At 38.1% G+C, this 18,229-nt stretch overlaps 1 protein-coding gene across 1 annotated transcript in view; it reads left to right on the top strand.

Moving 5' to 3' along the window:
• kiaa1549la (KIAA1549-like a) overlaps positions 1 to 18,229 on the top strand; it is a gene marked incomplete at its 5' end in the record, with an annotated part of 80,177 nt that overhangs the window by 26,962 nt on the left and 34,986 nt on the right. Inside the window, 4 exon segments of the mRNA XM_014012168.1 lie at positions 1,878 to 2,049; positions 4,095 to 4,255; positions 6,131 to 6,166; positions 14,353 to 14,546. Coding sequence (XP_013867622.1) covers positions 1,878 to 2,049; positions 4,095 to 4,255; positions 6,131 to 6,166; positions 14,353 to 14,546 — 563 coding nt within the window.

Genomic DNA, 18,229 nt, shown 5'->3' with positions numbered 1-18,229 from the left:
CCCCTACACTGCTAACCAGTTCAATAAATAACAGTGATTACATCCAATTTATGTTTATTTTAATTTTAAACTGTCAATTATTAGCTTCAGTTCTGCTCAGATCACATCCACATTGAGGTAAATAAGATAAAATCAGTTTACTTGTGAAAGGAGACAGGTTTCTCTTCTGTTGGTAAAATCCATAACACAGCTTTCTGGTACTATTTTAAAACATTAGACAGATTGTATACACTCTAAAATATTAATAATATATTTTTTTATTTCGACATGATCAGTCTTTTTTTGCTATGTCACCAAAATATACAGCAGGGCTATTCAATAAATCACTCAGTTACTGCAGGCCAACAGCTGAGGGGCCGAACATCCAGCAATTAAAGTCATTATGTAAATAAACCAAGTATTACAAAGATCTGTTACCTTTGAAATAGTTTATTTTGCAGCATTTAATCATCAATATAACATATGTAATGTGTAATAAAAGTAGAGATAATAAAACAAAAACAAAAATAACACATTGTGCCTCTTATTTACCACAAATACTATTTTCTCATCTGTCATGGCAAATTTTTAAACCAGTTTTATCACTTTCATAATTTTATCTTCAACTGCTTGTAGTTTTAATTATCTTGGGTGTTCATTGAAATGGTTTTTACCAGCTTCAAGCCAAGATTCTGATGTTTCTGTGGATATCAAACATGTCTATGTTTAACTAAAAGAACTTATAGTAATTAAAGTAGAAAACAGAGGGTTTTGGTTTGAGAGATGAATGAACCAATTGGCGGGCCGAACATTGGTCACTCGCAGGCCGGATGTGGCCCACGGGCCACCAGTTCAATAGCCCTGATGTACAGTAATGGTAAATCCAGACTCTTGCCCATTACGATTAGCTGCTTATCTTCTACAGTAAATAGTAGTTTCCACACACTCCAATAATGACAGCGGTGGACCTTTTTTGTGCGTAGAAGAAGAAATCAAGAGATAAAAATTGTGGTAAATTAAGTCAGCCCTAATTCTACCCCCTGACACTCGTAGTACTGGGTAAAATAGTCCACTCAAAAGTATTTCCAACTGCCTAGACAGCTCCAGGTTTAGAAACCTGGACGGTTCTCCAAGCAGACTTGAGGTGGGACCGTTCTGACAGCCCGTTAAGTCAGAAAAAGGTGAGATATTCTGAGAGGAAACGCTGCAGGCGACCGGTTTTACGGTTAAAAGTAACAGCTGCGGTCGCTCTGAAGCAAGAAGAATAGGCAGCAGCGTGTTTGTGATTTAACTTTAGCTCGAGGTGGTGATGATGGGTAAAAATAATGAAACAAACAGGAAGTCGAAGCAGAAGGTTTGCACGCTTGTCGTTTCCAGCCTTCGTCCCCTCTTTCTGCTCGCCGTTCCATGTTGTGCAAATTAAGATGATGTTTGGTTCCTTGTAGGCCTCGCGCGTTACACACCCTCAGGGTTTTACAGCCTTTACAGATGACCAGTTTTATGGCTGCAGGGTGACAGAGAGGCAGGGTGGGGGGAGGGGGGAGTAATCAGTGGAGAAAACCTCCAGCCAGTTAATAACACATATCCGTTCTTTTTATGGCAAAATCAAATTACTAGACTTGATTAAACCGTGTGATGTTTGAAAAAAGAAAACGAGTGTTTGATGTATGATGAAAGGAAATTGGGATTTCAAGTGACTCAGTTATCCTCGAGTGTCTTCACAGAATGCATTTATCTTGCAGCAAATGCTCGACATGATCAAAGTAAGTGAGATTAGTCATTCTGATTGGACCGCAGATATACTGTGACAGTGTTGGTGTCGACAGAGGAAGAGTTTGTGTTTAATTTGTTCATTGATTTTGTAAAAACCCTTCAAATAATCGTCTTTCCTGGTTCAGATGGTGAGCATACGTCGGCTGCCAGGACCCAAGAATCCAGCAGAAATGATTTACTACGCCCAGCAGAACGGAGAGCCCATCACCGGAACCACAGCCGCTAAGACCCTGAGCAGCCTGGACTCCCAGACCATGGCTCTGACGCTGGGCTACTTCGTACAAGTGCAGGCTGAGCGTAAGATGGTTTTCATGTTCCTTTGATGCTACATGACGGGAACGTCAGAGGCTGGAAGAGTCTCACAGAGACAGTTTACAAAATCTAAATCCATCCCTGAAAAGATTCTTGTTGGCAACACAAAACTGTAGGAAAACTGGAAGAAACTGAGCAGATTTTAGATTTCAGTCTCACAACCAGTTTTTTTTTAAATCACAGCCTGTTTTTATGTAAAACTGCATTTATTACACAGTATTTAGTTGTTTATGTTTGCCTCTTTTCAGCTACTGCTTTTAGCTATCATTTTGTAGTTTTAGCTTTTAGCTGTTTTGCTAATTTTGGCTACTATCTACTGTTTTACTCATTGTAGCTTGTAGCTAAAGTTCAGCTGTTTTTTTGTTTTTAGCTGAAGTTTTGCAAAGATAATGTTTTATCTTCTCTTCTAATCTTCTGATAATTGAGTCTTGCTAATTTAAACTTTTAGCTTTGCGAATGTTAGCATTTAGATACTGTTCTGTTGATTTTAGCTATTTTCCTGCCGGTTTTAGTTTTTAGCCACAGTTTTGCTAATATAGTGTTTTAGCTTTGGTTTTGCTAAATTTAGCAATTAACTGCAGACAAATTTGTCTTGCTAAAGTAAACTTTTGGCTTTGCTAATTTTAGCTTTTTAGTTGTTGCTTCAAGCTATTTTTCTGCTGGTCTAACTTTTTAGCCACACTTTTGCAAGCATAAGATTTTAGCTACTGTTATGCTAATCTTAGCTTTTAACTACTGCTGGTTTTAACTTTTACTTACTGTCTTGCACATTTTAACTTCTGACTTTGCTAATTTTAGCTTTTAGCTACTGTTCTGCTATTTTTTGCTTTTAGCTGTGTTTTTGCAGGTTAGATTTTTAGCTACAGTTATGCTAATTTTAGCTTTTAGCTACTGTTCTGTTAAATTTAGTTTGTAAACACTGATAATTTTGACTCGTCTTGCTAAAATTAACTTTTGGCTTTACTAATTTTAGCTTTTAGCTATTGTTCCACTGGTTTTAGCTTTGTTACATTATGGTAGCTTTAAATAATTGCAGTTTTTAGTTTAGATCTTTAGCTTTAACAGTTATTTCTCTCTGTCATTCAGCTCGTGGTGCATTTTTTAATATTTGCCACAGAAATGGAAGCCACTAAGTGAAACTCTTCTTTTGCACACTTCTAGTGAGTTTTATGCCCATATTTTACGTGACATAAATATCACAATGAACATATTCAGCTCACATTTTTCATTCGGCAGCCTTTTGTGGAGACACAACACCTCTGAAAGCGTTCCAGCCTAAATGCTCTTTAGGATTCATCTGCTGAACTGAAGCAGGGCTGGCTCGGCTTACCGTGACATTTAGGAGCATTTGGATTTTCATAAATTTTCCTACATTTCCATAATGTGAATTCAACAAACTTCAAAGCTCAGGTTTAAAATCTAAATTAAAGATTGTTTTTATTCACTGCTTTGTGCTGTAATGGTTTAAAGTGATATTTCTGCAGTAGCAGCTAAAAAAGAAAAAGCCTGTCCTCTATATATATTTTTTTTTTCAGAAACAACGGTATAATTAGGTGATCATCAGTTCTCTTCACGGCCCGTTCTAAAAGTGTTGAAGTCAGGAACGGAGCTCAGTGTTCCTGTAAATCTTGCTCACTTCGCCTTTTAATGGCTGAGAAGAAACCAGCCGTATGAATCCTAATTATAAAAACACAAGCAAACACTTCTGTCTCAGATAGGCTTCAAAAACAAGTTATTGGGAAAGTTTTTCAAATTAGAAACACCGCTCTGCTCCTACAGCTTTATTTCACTGCAGATTTGATTTATAACACAAAAAGAGATCAGATTTCCAGCATCTTGACTGATTTCTTCAACTAATGTTCGTCTATGGCATCACTGAAACAAACTTTGTAATATTTTTAACTCAATTCTATCATTTCATTTTATTTAAACTGTACTAATAACATAAAATCCTTTCAGGACATTATAGATTGGAAAAACAAGTCCAAACTTGTAACGGTGATTTAATTTCTGTTCTGTGTGTTTTACAGCTGTGGTGAAGACGCCGCCCAGCAACCTGTGGATCATGGCCGTCCTGACGCCGCTCTTCTTACTGATGATTGTGATCGGAATGGTTGCCTTCATCCTGTGTAAGAGGAACAGAGTCATCTTCAAGACCGGTGCCTTCAGGACCTTTAAAACCCGCTCCAAGGTAAATCAGACTGTCTGCTCATCCTTTCTTGTACCTTTCGTTCTCCGTCCCGCTCTTTCCTCGTTTCTCGTCGCTGCTGTAAATTAGCTGTTGTCTAAACGTCTCTCTGAGATGTTCATATCTCACCGCTTCAACAAATCGCAAATGTTTAATCTTCTCTGAGGTTGTAACAAGATTGCGTAATCGTGTTGCAAGTGCCACATCAGACAGAAAACCAATCGTGTCAAGCTGTTTCCTTCGGGTCAGAGAAATGAATTTCGTCTCTGCAGGCTTCGCTCGTTTGTTTTTCTCACGACCCAGCAGCCCGTGGTCGTTGCTAATCATGCATGCTGCAAAGACCAATCGTCCAAAAGGAAGCTGGCCCTGGCTCTCTGTAGCGGAAGAGGAGCTTGGGGTAATTTTTCTGCCCCACCACAGAAAACAGCGTTCGCTTATTATTGACTAATTGGAGTTTAAGTGAAAACCAATCACTTTGCGTGTCCTTAATAAATTGTCGGCAGATGGTTTGATCAGGTCGGACGCTCGCCCTGAACGCAGCATCATACGTGACGCCAGAGCAGCAGCTGTTTGTGTCACTGCAGCCGCTGAAGTGGTAAACAAGCTGAAAACCTCCTCAGAGTGAAGAGGCTCTTCATAACAACAGAGCTGGATTTATTTTTTTATTCATCATCACAATAAAGACACTAATTTTTGAATTTATAAACAGAACTTAAAAATTCTCTAAAGACACAGTGAAACCTGTGGAGGACCCAAACTTACATTATCAGGAATAAAAGCAGAAATATATAAATGGACCAATAAATAAATACACTTAAAATGCACCAGTTAAATAAAAAAAGGAGAACTTTACCTCATGTTTTATCATTTAATCTACCTTCATATTTATTTTTCCAGCTTAGTTCCAAGAAATTATATACTTTTTGCTGTTTTTAAAAAAATGTATATATTTTTTCTTTTTCCTTTTACTTGTACATGCATAACGCACAAAGGCAAGGAGGAAAACACTTACCTGCATCTTTGTTTTAAACTAAACTTTAAACCTTAAGCTAAACTGAGGCAGCAGCAGCACAGTAGTTCTGCACATGGATCCTGCTACTTCCTGTCTGCTGACCAATAGGAGAGGAGCTGACCCAGGATGCTCCGCCCACCTCATTTGCTTGATGAGGGAGAAATGCATAAGGTAAGGTAAAAACAGGAGGCAGAGAAATGTAAAAGCAACACATGGAAATAAAAAGACGTGGGAAAGAAATTAAAGTAATTAAATAAAATAATTTAAGAGACACAAATGCATGTACAAGAAAAAGGAAAAACAAAAAATAACTTTTTCAAAACAGTAAAATGTAAATTATGTGCTAAAATATAGAATTTTTTGGGACTAAGCTGGAAAAAGAAATATGAAGGTCAGTTAAATTAGGTAATGTTTGACTTTTTAATTTAATTGGTGCATTTTAAGTGTATTTATTTATGTATTTATTGGTCCATATATATATTTCTGCTTTTATTTTTGTCAGTTTCAGTCCTCCATAGTAACCAAGAAAAAATTAGAAATGCAATTTTTTGCACAAAAAATAGGGCAGGAAAAGAGTATTTGAAACATAAATCTAAAAGTATCCAAATCAAACGTCTGTTTAGTGTTTTCAGAGTTCATTAAGCCACATTTCCTTTTCTATTCCACATTTAAAAATAACCAGAAGAAGGTCAAATTAGTCAAATTAATTATTGTAACACTATATTTATTCAAGCTGTTTCTGAGAACTGAGACCAGGATGAAGCTTAGCTCTTGTTCCTTGTTCTGTTCCTGTGTATTTTATTTAATCTTATTTTAACCCTAAACTCCTTTCCTGACCCTTTCCCTCTGCCTCTCTCCCTGTTCAGACGTCATATCGAAGAGAGGGCAGTTACCACCACCAGGTATTACATAAAGCTGCTGAAACTGTCTGTGTGGATTCACTGATTGAATGAATGAGTGATTTGGTTTTTTGCATTCAGCTTCGTTTGTTGGCTACTTGTTGCTCTGTGTTCTTTCTGTTGCACTGCAGCTACATGACTTATTTCCACCTGTCTACTTGCTGGCAGATCAATAAGAGGAAAGTTTGGAGGTTGTGATGACTTGTTAAAAAATTAAGTTTCCCTAAGATTTAAAGTTGGTGTACGAGTCACTTAACAGCTAATGAGTTTGGTTCAGTTGGCCAGAAGGAAGCCAAAAATATAAAAAAAAGGGAGGCTTTAACACCGAGTCAGTCGGATTTTATTTATAAGCATCCACACAAAGAGACAAGCTTGATTTATCAACCAAGACAACCTCTCTGCAAGTGCCTCCCGCTTTCATGTCAGCTGTTTTATCCCCTCAAATAAAACCACTTCAGTCACACAGTGGCTCAGCAGGAACCCTACACAGATCTCCAATCGTTTTTCACATCCTAAAATTATCCCGACTCAAAGCGGAACGCCACTAGCCAGCAGATAAAAATGGTAATATTCTTTAAATGCTTCAGGAAGCCGTTAGCGTGGGATCGTCGCTGTGATGGAGGATGTCAGCTCCTGAGTCTGCGAGTTATTTTGGTCCCGACCTTCTCATCCTCGTCCCTTGAGACGCAAAGTGAGCCGAGAGATGGATGTAAGGATGGGGAGGCGGGACGTTTTTTTAGGGGGAGGTTAGTGGAGCCATTGTAAACAACCCAGAAAATAGATGCACATGTTTTCTGCGTTTGTTATCCTCTCCTTTAAAAAAAAGAGAGTACATTAACATCTTCCAGCTCTGAGGGTTTATTTGCTCTCACAAACGTTTGTAAACATTTAACACGAACGCTTGTTTTGTGTTTTGCAACAGAGGGCATCAAATATTTAAGAGGCTCAAAATATGAGATTTCATAAGTGGAGCCGGGAGGCTACTATTAGGGTTTTATCCACAGTCGTATTTATCCACTCCCAGTCCTGAGAAGTGGCATCTATAAGCAAACAAGATGAATATTTATTACAGGGAAAGGGAAAAATTATTTGACAGTTTTCTTTGTAGCCTTTTCAAACATCAATGTGTACCGTGTTCATGTATGTCCTGGCTTTGAAGCCACTTGTTTTTTGGATTGTTTTTAGAACTGTAAGATTCTGGGTTGTTTCAGTCTGAGGGGAGAACGTGCAGCTCTGTTCCTGCTTTTATTTAAAACACATTTGTTATTGTAATATTATCAGAAGGCTGTAAAGAATCATCTCTTCCTGAGAATGAAAACCGACTTTTTTAGTGTTCTGTGTGTGTAGGTTTGTCCTCAGAACTGATTCCCTTTCTGAGCTTCAGAGAKRAAWYAAAATAAAATAAAATAAAATAAAATAAAATAAAATAAAATAAAATAAAATAAAATAAAATAAAATAAAAACTCTTCACAATAAGATGTTAATCCTAAATGTTGGGTTTAAATTTGGTTTTAGCATTAGAAAAAGCAAACAATGTTTGCCTAAGACAGATCTGTGCATGTTAAACAAATATAAATATTAAGAATTGTGTGAATTCTGCATCAGAGCGGTGAGTTAGTTCAGTGGTCAGGACTGCAGTTTCAGTCTCAGGTTGCACGAAGGAGGACATCAATTGTAAAAGAATTAGAAAGAAAAAAAAACAATTTCTTCAAAGTTTTTCAAGGAAGAGCTGACAAAGAGAATTAAAAAAATAAAGTTTGCGCCAGACTTTTTAAAATTACTTAAATTTTTTTTCTTCCAGAAATTAATCACTGGCTGGACATCAACAACTGGTAACTTTTGGAAAAGATGGCCACCACAGCTTATTGACCTCAGCAAACACAGAAATGGCTTTAATGTAGACATTTTTGTTTGGTGGTAGTAGCTGAGAGTCATAACCTTTGGCATGTAAAGTCTGGTTTATACTTGGAGTTGCATGTCTTGTTCCCCTGCTAAGTGACAAAAAATTGCATAACTTCCGTCAGCTGTCCCGCTGTTCTTCCCTCGGTGACAGTCATCGTGTACATTGCCCCCAGCCAGAACTCTGCGACTCGGACCTTGCAGCTCGGAGCGTGTGATTTGTCAGAACTTCGTGGGTATGTTTGTTCATGAGGAGCAGAACCAAAGCAGCTCTTCCCTCATGCCGTTTTGTTTAAAATGATTTATTTTGTCTGAAGCCACTCGTTGAAAGAGCTAGAAGAGCAGCTGGTTTGATCCTATTGAACATGAGCATGCAGCTTTTCATCTTTACCGTTAACAACAACAAAAATAAAGTCTTCAGCACGTTTATACTCGGTCAGGAAAAAGCTGTCCGAAACGATGCAATCACCAACGTCATATTGAAGTATAAGCTTAAGGCAGCAGGCAATATACATTCCTTCAAGAAATTCTACTTTTATTCTAAAGGATAATGTACAGGTTTGATTTTCACTTGTAGAGCATCAAGTCGTACGCTGATGATGTGCAGCTGTTCACATTAAACATTAATCCTGATTGGTGCAGATGTGAACCGTGTCAGACGTGTTAAAGCCATCTGAATCGTAAACAGTACTGAGCACAGTGAAAGACTCTGTCAGTTTGATCTACTGAGCATCAGAGTCTGTGTTTGCTTACGTGAGCAAAGTGTTCCCACCTCTCCCGGCCATCGGTCACCGTTCTGGACAGGCTGCAGCTGCTGATCAATACTGTGGTTTCGATTAGGTTTGCATGTGTATTTAAGTATTAAAGAAGGATTCTGCGTTGATTCTGCGTTGTCCGGTTCACTTCATCAATCTGCTGCACAGCTGAGAGATGTTTCAAACGGATTTTTTCTTCCTCTTTGTTGCTCTGAAAAGCCTCCGATAGTCAACTTGCATTTGGAGCACAATGGAGGTGGAATCAGCAGAAGTACAAGAAACCTATTTTTCATTTGTAAGCTGCTCAATATGTATAAAATACAGCAGCTGCCATTTAAAGGACAGAAGGTGTTTTGCATTTCGCTGCATCATTCTTACCCCCCCCCCCCCCGGAGGGTTTAATCTCCTCGGTGCATCACTGGTGCAGATGTGCTTATTGCTCAGTTTTTATGTACCGAAACTTTTTTTAAAAACATGAAACTGCGTGGTTTAGTCTTGTTCTCTGCCCTGGCAGAGCTGAATTTAAATCAATATGGCCTCTCGAGGGAATGGGGCACATCTCGTCCATCTGCTGTACAACATCAAGCTGCTGTTGGTTGAAGCTAAAATTAGACCAACACAGGAGCTTCAGTCTGATCGTGAAAGGATGGATAATTCAGCGTCAAAGGTGAAGCTTTTCGATCCAGTTTTACATTTTAAAAAATGTCTGTATTTTAAATAAATGTAAAGAAAACATTTCTGACAGGCAGATCACGGTTCATGGCATTTCATAAACTATCTGCAGTCATGTCTTCATTAAACAGGGATCCTCAGACAAGATGAAGGATTTGTTAAATCAACACAGTGTTAGTGAGCGCAGGAAGAGAGGAAGTGATGAAGGGGAGGACAGGGGGTCTAGAGAGGAAAGACAGGCAATTATAAAAGAAGGATGTGTCTGTTTTTAATAAAGGACTGAGATAATGACAGACTGTGAGCCAGGACTCTAAAATACCAGTTGTGAAATGTCAGTCCCACTCTTCAGGGCGACGTCACTTGGCCTTGTCTTTTCTGTGAATCCATCCAGCCTTCATGGATACCAGCCAGAACCTGTCAGTGACTGAAGGGTGAACTCTTTTTCAAAACATGCTGAAGAGAAAATACTGTTGTATAAATAATTATTATCACTTTCCAATAAAATTATGCTGAAGATGTCCAAAAAGTGAAGTCAGTGTTATTGCTAGGATTATGTCTACATAGTGTTAACTTTGTTTCTCATTATGGAAAACATTTAGAGGTTTGACAGCAAACCAACTAATAAATAAGCAACTAATTACAGTGTACAATGCAACGTTAAGCTTTTTTTTATATAAGAGGAGAAACGTTTGACAAGCACACTGTTTCAAAGACCATAAATATCAGGCTGAAACTTATCATACATTCACTGAAAGACCGTTAAAATTGGACGTGGTCCTCACTGTGGGAGGATCGCACTGAAGACCAAACACAAACAGATTGTGATTAAGTTCAACACTGGTTGCCAGAACATGCAAACACATATTATTGAAATATTGAGCTTCTCAGAGCATGAGAAAATAAAACTCATAAAACAGGCCTGGACAGAAATGATGGTACCCCTGAAAATAATGTGATCAAAGGGACATGTTAAATCAAGGTGTGTTCACTAATTAGCATCACAGGTGTCTACAATCTTGTAATCAGTCAGTGGGCCTGTATATAGGCCTACAGATACTCACTGATGTTTGGTGACAGGGAGTGGACCATACTCAACATGGATCAGAGGAAGACAAGAAAAGAGTTGTCTCAGGAGATTAGAAAGAAAATTATAGACAAGCATGTTAAAGGTAAAGGTTATAAGACAARYATGTTAAAGGYAAAGRTTATAAGACAAGCATGTTAAAGGTAAAGGTTATAAGACCATCTCCAAGCAGCTTGATGTTCCTGTGACTACAGCTGCAGAAGTAGTATAAAATAGTAAACTCACCGACTATAATTTCCCAAAAACACAGCATACGTAGCCGCTCCCAAGTATAAGGGGCTTGTTGCTGGAAAACCTCGATAAGACGCCGACGTCTCCTCTGATGATGAGCGCTAGTGTCGCGGTAGCAACATGCTATGTGTTTACAACCATCGTCTCCATGTTTGTAATGAATTATCACGAGAACAAACGTATTCACGCATGATTTTAATGGCATTTCTTACTTAATGGAAACACTGCAGTTGCGAAACTGTGTTTTTCAGCATTAACAGAATATCGACAAAGTTTTGCGCACATTTGCAATGGAAACACAGCTACTGACAGTTACAGGAATCATTTGATTGCAGTGATTGACTCAAAAGGTTGTGCAACAAAATATTAAGTTAAGAGTTCCATCATTTCTGTCCGAGCTTATTTCATGAGTTTTAAATGAGTCTTTATCTTAATCTGTGACCATAGTGGGTTTTGCTTGCATTAAACAAGGGGTACCAATAATTTTGTTCACCTAAATTCATCAGTTTTCTTGCAGTTTTTAGCCACAACTGGGAGATTTTGGCTTTACAGATGTTTTGAAAGTGTAGTACTTAAATTAAATTTTATAGTAATATTTAAAAATTGTTAAAATGATAAGCGAAAACTAGAAATTGTCTCTCCGGTGATCCTGCTGCTTGTCATTGAGTGGATATTTTTGGTACATCTTGTTTAGTTTTCCTCATCCTCCGCCTGTTTGCCTTTTCTTTACTTGTCAAAAACACACAGCTCCACTCCCTCTCAGCCTGAGAACATCACAAGGCCACGGACAAATGAGTGTTTGCACTCCCCATACATTGTTCACACAACAAAGTCGCTGCTGTCAACCTGTGTTATTTCACAGGTGAACAATCCCTGCAGATATGAAGATAAAATCCATATATTGGTGCCATCATAGCGGGCGGGTTTTCTGGAGTTTGGCTTTTCATGAGCTCATATCCGTTCCCACGAATCTCCGGCTGCTGTCTTTGGAGTCCGCCGACGGCACGGCGGTGTGTAAAACCGATGAATTATTAACAACACCATCAACCGTATGCCCGCGCTGCCTAACCTTACACGCACTCACAATTTATCATGCATCATCAGATGCATTAGGCGTCCTATTTTGGAGCGACTCAAAATAGAAAAGATGAGAGAAACTAATCAGGGTTTCGTCTGCGTGGTTGTGTAACCCCCAAAATCCCACCTTTTTTCCCCTCGCTCTGTTTCATAATCTAAAAACTAGCTAAAAGGGGATGTCTTCAGGCTTTTAAATTTGTATCAAAATGATTTTTCCATTTCCCTTTTTTAATGACTTTTCAGAACAAAAACCCTGACTTCAAAGGTGCTGCTGAGCTTCATTATTTTTTATTTTGCAAGCTCTGCTGTTTGGAGATTCACAAAAGTGTGATTTGGAAGGGATGCCCCTCTAGTTACTTTTATTTGAATTAAGAGCTGTGTGCCTAAATATTTTATTTATTACATCATACAGCCAGTCCCAAAGCAAGGAGAGGATATCCAGTTCTTGAACTAAAACTCACATTTTGACTGATTATTGGGTTTATATGGACCGTCTCAGACTGACTGTATGTTCTGTCGGTGTGTAATTTAGATTATTCATTATTTAAATGTCATTTTATAGCTATGTTTATTTTTGTGATTTCTATCATTCATTGGTCCTTTTTGTGGGTTATTGTTTATGTTGACTTGTCTTTTGCACCATGAGCTAATGAGGAAGTGGCAGATATGAAAACTAAACCATTTGAGAGGTCTTTGCATGAGCTCTGCTCTTTGCCTGCTGCTTGTTTGACTTTTTCTTGCTGCATCGACTGATTTAGGAAAAATGTCAATGTAATTTTATTTATAAAGCCCTTTTAAAAACAGCTAAAAGCCGCACCAAAGTGCTGTACAGCAATCCACAGACATCACAAAACCACAATAATTGCTGAAAATACATAATAAATTACAACCAACAATAGTAAGAACAGATAAATAACAATTCCAGGTCTTACTTTAATTAAATGCCATTGAATAAAAGTGAGTCTTAAGAAGCGCTTTGAAGTTTTCCAAGCTATGAGCAGATCTAATATGAACGTTGTTCCATAGATTGGGAGCAGACACAGCAAAAGCACGATCACCTCTACTCCTAAATCTGGATCTTGGAACATCTAGAAGCATCTGGTTGTTTGACCTCAATGTTCTACCGTAGACGAAGAATGAAGATGCAAAAGATCTTGTACATAGGTTGGAGCAAGGCCATTCAAAACTTTAAAAACTAACAATAAAATCTTAAAATCAATTCTGTGAGATAACCAGTGTAATGAACATAACACAGGTGTAAAATGCTCATGTTTCCGTGTGCCAGTTAAAAGTCGGGCTGCAGCATTTTGAATCATTTGGAGAGGATGCAGGGAGGACTGATCTCTGCCCTTGTACAATGAATTACAGTAGTCCAAACATGTTGTGATGAAAGCATGAATAATTTTCTCAAAATCTCTAAAACAAAAATAGGACTTCACCTTGGCTAAAAGACGTAAATAATAAATGTCTGAGGCATCTGTAAAAAATAAAATGAAACGTGTTGTTCAAAATGGTATGTCTGAATAAAAGCAGGAGTCCACTTGATTTCTTCTCAATTCTTTATTTTCATCTCTGACTCCAACATTACAGCAGTCAGGCCTCAGTGTAAGGCATTGGGCCTTATCTGAAAACCCAAACAAAACATCCCAGTCTGTCCAGGATGGATCTAAGCAGAGACTCTGCAAAACACTAATGAATTGACCTTATAATGCACAACTAGGGGTGCAACGATACAGAAAATTCACGATTCGGTTCGGTTCGATACTTTAATCTCACGGTTCGATATTTTTTTCGAAACAAAAAAAGAGAAATTTCCATGCCCATTTTAACTTGTAATTTATTTAAATTAACTATGAACATTTGTTTAACCTCAAAAGTACAGTTTTTAAATTAAATGTTGCTGAAACAGCAAGTTTCTCAGTGGATCTGNGTACAGTTTTTAAATTAAATGTTGCTGAAACAGCAAGTTTCTCAGTGGATCTGTGCTCAAAAATGCAGCCTAGGTGGAGTAGTCGAACACAGATCCACTGATCCTTCAACACAGAGCATCTTCAGAAGACAAGTTGATAAAGTAAATTTAAAAAATCGGTATTGTTCCATACAAGTGTGTATTGAACCTAAAGCACTGTTCAATACGGTTCAATACGGGTACATGTATTGTTGCACCCCTATGTACAACTCTTCCTGGTTACACCCCTGGAGGTGGTAACTTTTTACGTCAGACATAGAACGTAACTCATTTTTGTTTCGGCTACAGAAAGAACACGAGATAACACACACCAACTGTCATTCTGTTTTAACCTTAAAGGCTGCAATTATCAGAAAGTATAAAACAAAATACTGCATCTAATATTCAGTTAATGCATTACAAAACATCCTTCACATCTTTAAGAAATGTTAAATGTATTTGTGATGAAGTCATTCATAAAGCTGCCCCCCCTTGACTGTTGTGTCTGGATCTTCCCTGCCAGCCTGTCCAGGGCTTCGACTACGCCAAAAAGCACATGGGTCGAACGGGCGACGAAGCCGTCTCAGTTACCAAAGAGACGCTGGTGTTGGGGCTGCCAGTTCGAGACGCTCCCCTGTCTCTGTCGCTGGATAAAAAGGCCCACCAGGACGGGACTGCAAACAAAAGGCCTCCGTCTGCTGACACACACAAAGCGGGGTAAGAAACACTCGTCTTTCATTCGTTTCCTTGTTTGTCTGAAAGGACATGATTGTAAAGCCTCATTTGTGGTTCCACTCCATCCCTCCATGTGCAGCAACAAAAAAACTAAAATAATAAAACTGAGAAATATTCAGAGTTGCCTTTATAGAGAGGCCAGGCTTTTGCACCAAGAACAGCCTCTAATTTAATTTGGGTGTGCTTTATTCTGGTGTTTTTAAGTGGGGCAGTTGAGGAGTTAAAATCAAAATAAATATTGGGAATGAGCTGATGAAGAAATTGCATTTATTTATGTTGCATAAAATATTGTATTGTGCTTTTGTTTATGTATTTTATGTAGAATCGTGCTATTTTGGTCAAATATCTCCAAAAGAAAAAGTAAAAATACACAACATGTTTTTTTAAACAGCAGTTTTTAAATAAGATGTGCTGTAAAAAAAAATCATACAGCACATATCAAGCTTAAAATAATTCAAACTGCAGAACATTAAATGTTTTTATTTGTGTTGCATTTTGGCCCCAGGGACAACAACAAACAGATTGGAACATTTCTGACACTTCACACTGGTGAAGTCTTTAGGGATTTTTTTTTATTACAGGCCGCAGCTCAGCTCAGATCAGCTGAGGTTTCAGTCAACCCGAGCCGATAATAAACACTGAATTCAAAAATGTAGCAGCAATGCTTCTGCAGCATCATATTTCTGTTCCACTACAGGAGATGGTTAATGATGAAAACAGAACATTGTGCACCAATAATGATGATTTCATCCAGTTTAAGGTCATTTTTTTCAAGTCTGTGCAACAAAAGCATCCATATGTGTTGAAAGTGATGCTACAAAGCTTAATTTGAACACAAAACAGTTCCAATTTTCATTGAACTGAACTCTGAACTCTGTTTTAATAAATTTCTAGGCTGTAAAGACGTTTCCATCGCTTCACATCAGCTCTTCTGTGTAGAAATGTTTATATTGATGCTCTGATAAAGAGTAGATTGTGCAGAAAAGTGAAAGAAACATGAAACGTACCAAAAAATACAAGACCCATCTTAGTTGTTTCTGCACATCTGACGCTCTGACAGGTGTAGAATTAAAAAAGGTATGATTTTTTTGGATTTGGCTGCAGATTCATTATGTCTCATTTAGAAGAATGTGGTTGATTCACATCACTAAAAGCTGCGTTTGAACACAGGTAAAGAGCGGAAAAAAAACTGAACAGAAACAGTTCCAGATGGAAGCTTTATGAAGGGAAATTCCTGAACAGCTGTTTCAAAAAGAAAGAAACGTTTCTAAAACAGCGACATACAGCAGTGACGTTCAGACTTCAGGGTTTGTTTGAGGATCGGAGTAAAGCCAGAGAGAAGCTGCAAGTAAACAGAGCAAACTCTGACAGATTGATGTGATCTGAAGATAATTCCAGTGTCAACGAGAAGCTGTTTGTAGACAGAAAAAAATGGGGAAAATGTCTCTATTTACAGGACGAAATTTGCCACAAAATGTTTAACATCAGTTTGTCACAGTGGGAAACCAAATGTGGCTTTATAAATAATCAGAAGTTTAAAAGGGAGTAAATAATTCGGATTTTAAAATCCTCAGTTTTCACTTTAATTTTAAAGTAGACATACCCTGCTTTTAAATCCTTGTTTTCACATTTAAATCCTTTATTTGGGGTATTTATAAAGTGGAACTGCAAAGCTTTTCTTTGAATTCCACATTATTTTAACTTCACCAGCTCCTCTTTCTCCACTTTCAAACTGTATCTCAAAGCAGCTCATTTTATTACTGGTCCTTTAAGAGCTACAAGCCCCGCCCCCCCCTCCGGCTTCCAGACCGGTCCACTCCAGTTTGAGAGAGGGGGTTACGTTTTCTAGTGATGCAGAAACGTTTTATTTACAATTTAATTGAAAGATGTCAGCAAAAGAAGACGGGTCCATCCAGCCTTACATGTTGGAGCCAGAGTCTGAACCAGAACCAGAGTCTGAGCCAGAACCAGAGTCTGACCCAGAACCAGAGTCTGACCCAGAACCAGAGTCTGATCCAGAACCTGAGTCTGACCCAGAACCTGAGTCTGACCCAGAACCAGAGTCTGACCCAGAACCAGAGAAGTAAGACAAGGAAATTGTATTTGGTAAATTCAACTTTTCTGCCTTCTAGAAGCAACAAAACATTTTTAACAGCTAAAAAAGTGGATTTTGCAGGATATGTCCCCTTTGATATTTTAGTTTGAGCTCAGAGTTGATTATATTGAAAATATTCATCAGGTTTTTTTTTCTAACTTTTTCGAAACATTGACCAAACACGTTATTGCTGACGCCCACACCGTGCACACCCACACGCACTCAGTGAGGACATTTCTTCCACTTCTACCCATGAAATCATAAATGAGATGCATCATTCCTCCTCTCACTCGATTGAAAAATGCAGAAACCCTCTCAAGACAGAGCTTCACATTTACTCACTGCAAAGGGAAAAAAACAATGAATGGGGGTGTGGGATTAGTTGTGCTCTGCTTCACAGAGATGATAAATACGTGTATATTTATAACCGGCTGCAGCCGAGCCTGAGGGAGCCGCCCGGTGGAACGTTGACGACAGGGTGAAACAGCAAACGCACCACCGGGGTGTGATAATCAGCTTTACCGGCCTGTGACACACACCTTAAAGGAAAGCAGGTTTAAAGGAGCTCAATGTGCTACTTGACTGAGCATTAATTAAACAAACATTTCTTTAAAAGATGACATGAAGAAGATTTCACACCAAACCAACAACAAAGGCTGCTTATGATCATGTTCTACATTCTGCACAGGCTGGAAGTGTTTCCATGAAAATCACCTGCTGCCTTTATTAAAACTGAGCATCTTTTATTGAGAAATGATGCAGTTGTATTTACAGAAAATATCACAGTCAGAGTACAAGTTGTGGATGAATCTCAGAACAAATTTTAAAGTGCCTGTGACATGCATATCCGTGAAGTACAAAAAGTCAAAGAAAACGTCTTTATATTTAAGAAACTTGGCATAATACACATGATTTTAGCCGTTATGTCACATAACTGGCATATTTTCTTCTGAACTTGGCTCACCTGAAGAAAAAACAGGAAGTGACATCAAAAGGGAACTCTTTGAGAAAGAACACTCCCTGGTTTTTGTTCACTGAAACAATATTATTTGAACTTTTTCCTCATCTCTGTATTATAGTAATTAAAATAATCTAAAAAAATCTGATTCTTCTCTACAGTCTGTGTTGTCGGCCTTTGTAGCAACGCTCTGTTCACGTTCAGACTTTCCCCTTTGACATCACTTCCTGTTACTTCACATGATTCAAATATCTCAACAACTGTTCATCTCAGTGGCATAAAATCTTTTTTACATGTTATCAATGTTATGTTTTTTTCAAAAATGCAATCATATTTATTACAAAATTTGATGTCACAGGCACTTTATGCTCAAAGTCTGTAAAACTGACTGAGTAAAATTCATTTAAATGTTAGCTAATCTGGATTAGCTGTATCTTGAATTGCGTTTAAGCTGTTAATGTAAAATCAGTGGTTTCTTAGCTAAATATATCATGAACTACTAGGGCTGTGTATTGGCAAGAATTTGGCGATACGATACATATCATGACAGAGGGGTCACGATACGATATATCCCGATATATTACGATACTATAAGCAAGGCGATATATTGCG

Source organism: Austrofundulus limnaeus, unplaced genomic scaffold, assembly GCF_001266775.1.
Source record: "Austrofundulus limnaeus strain Quisiro unplaced genomic scaffold, Austrofundulus_limnaeus-1.0 Scaffold89, whole genome shotgun sequence".
Lineage (NCBI taxonomy): Eukaryota > Metazoa > Chordata > Actinopteri > Cyprinodontiformes > Rivulidae > Austrofundulus > Austrofundulus limnaeus.
This window is presented reverse-complemented; position numbering and strand designations above follow the sequence as displayed.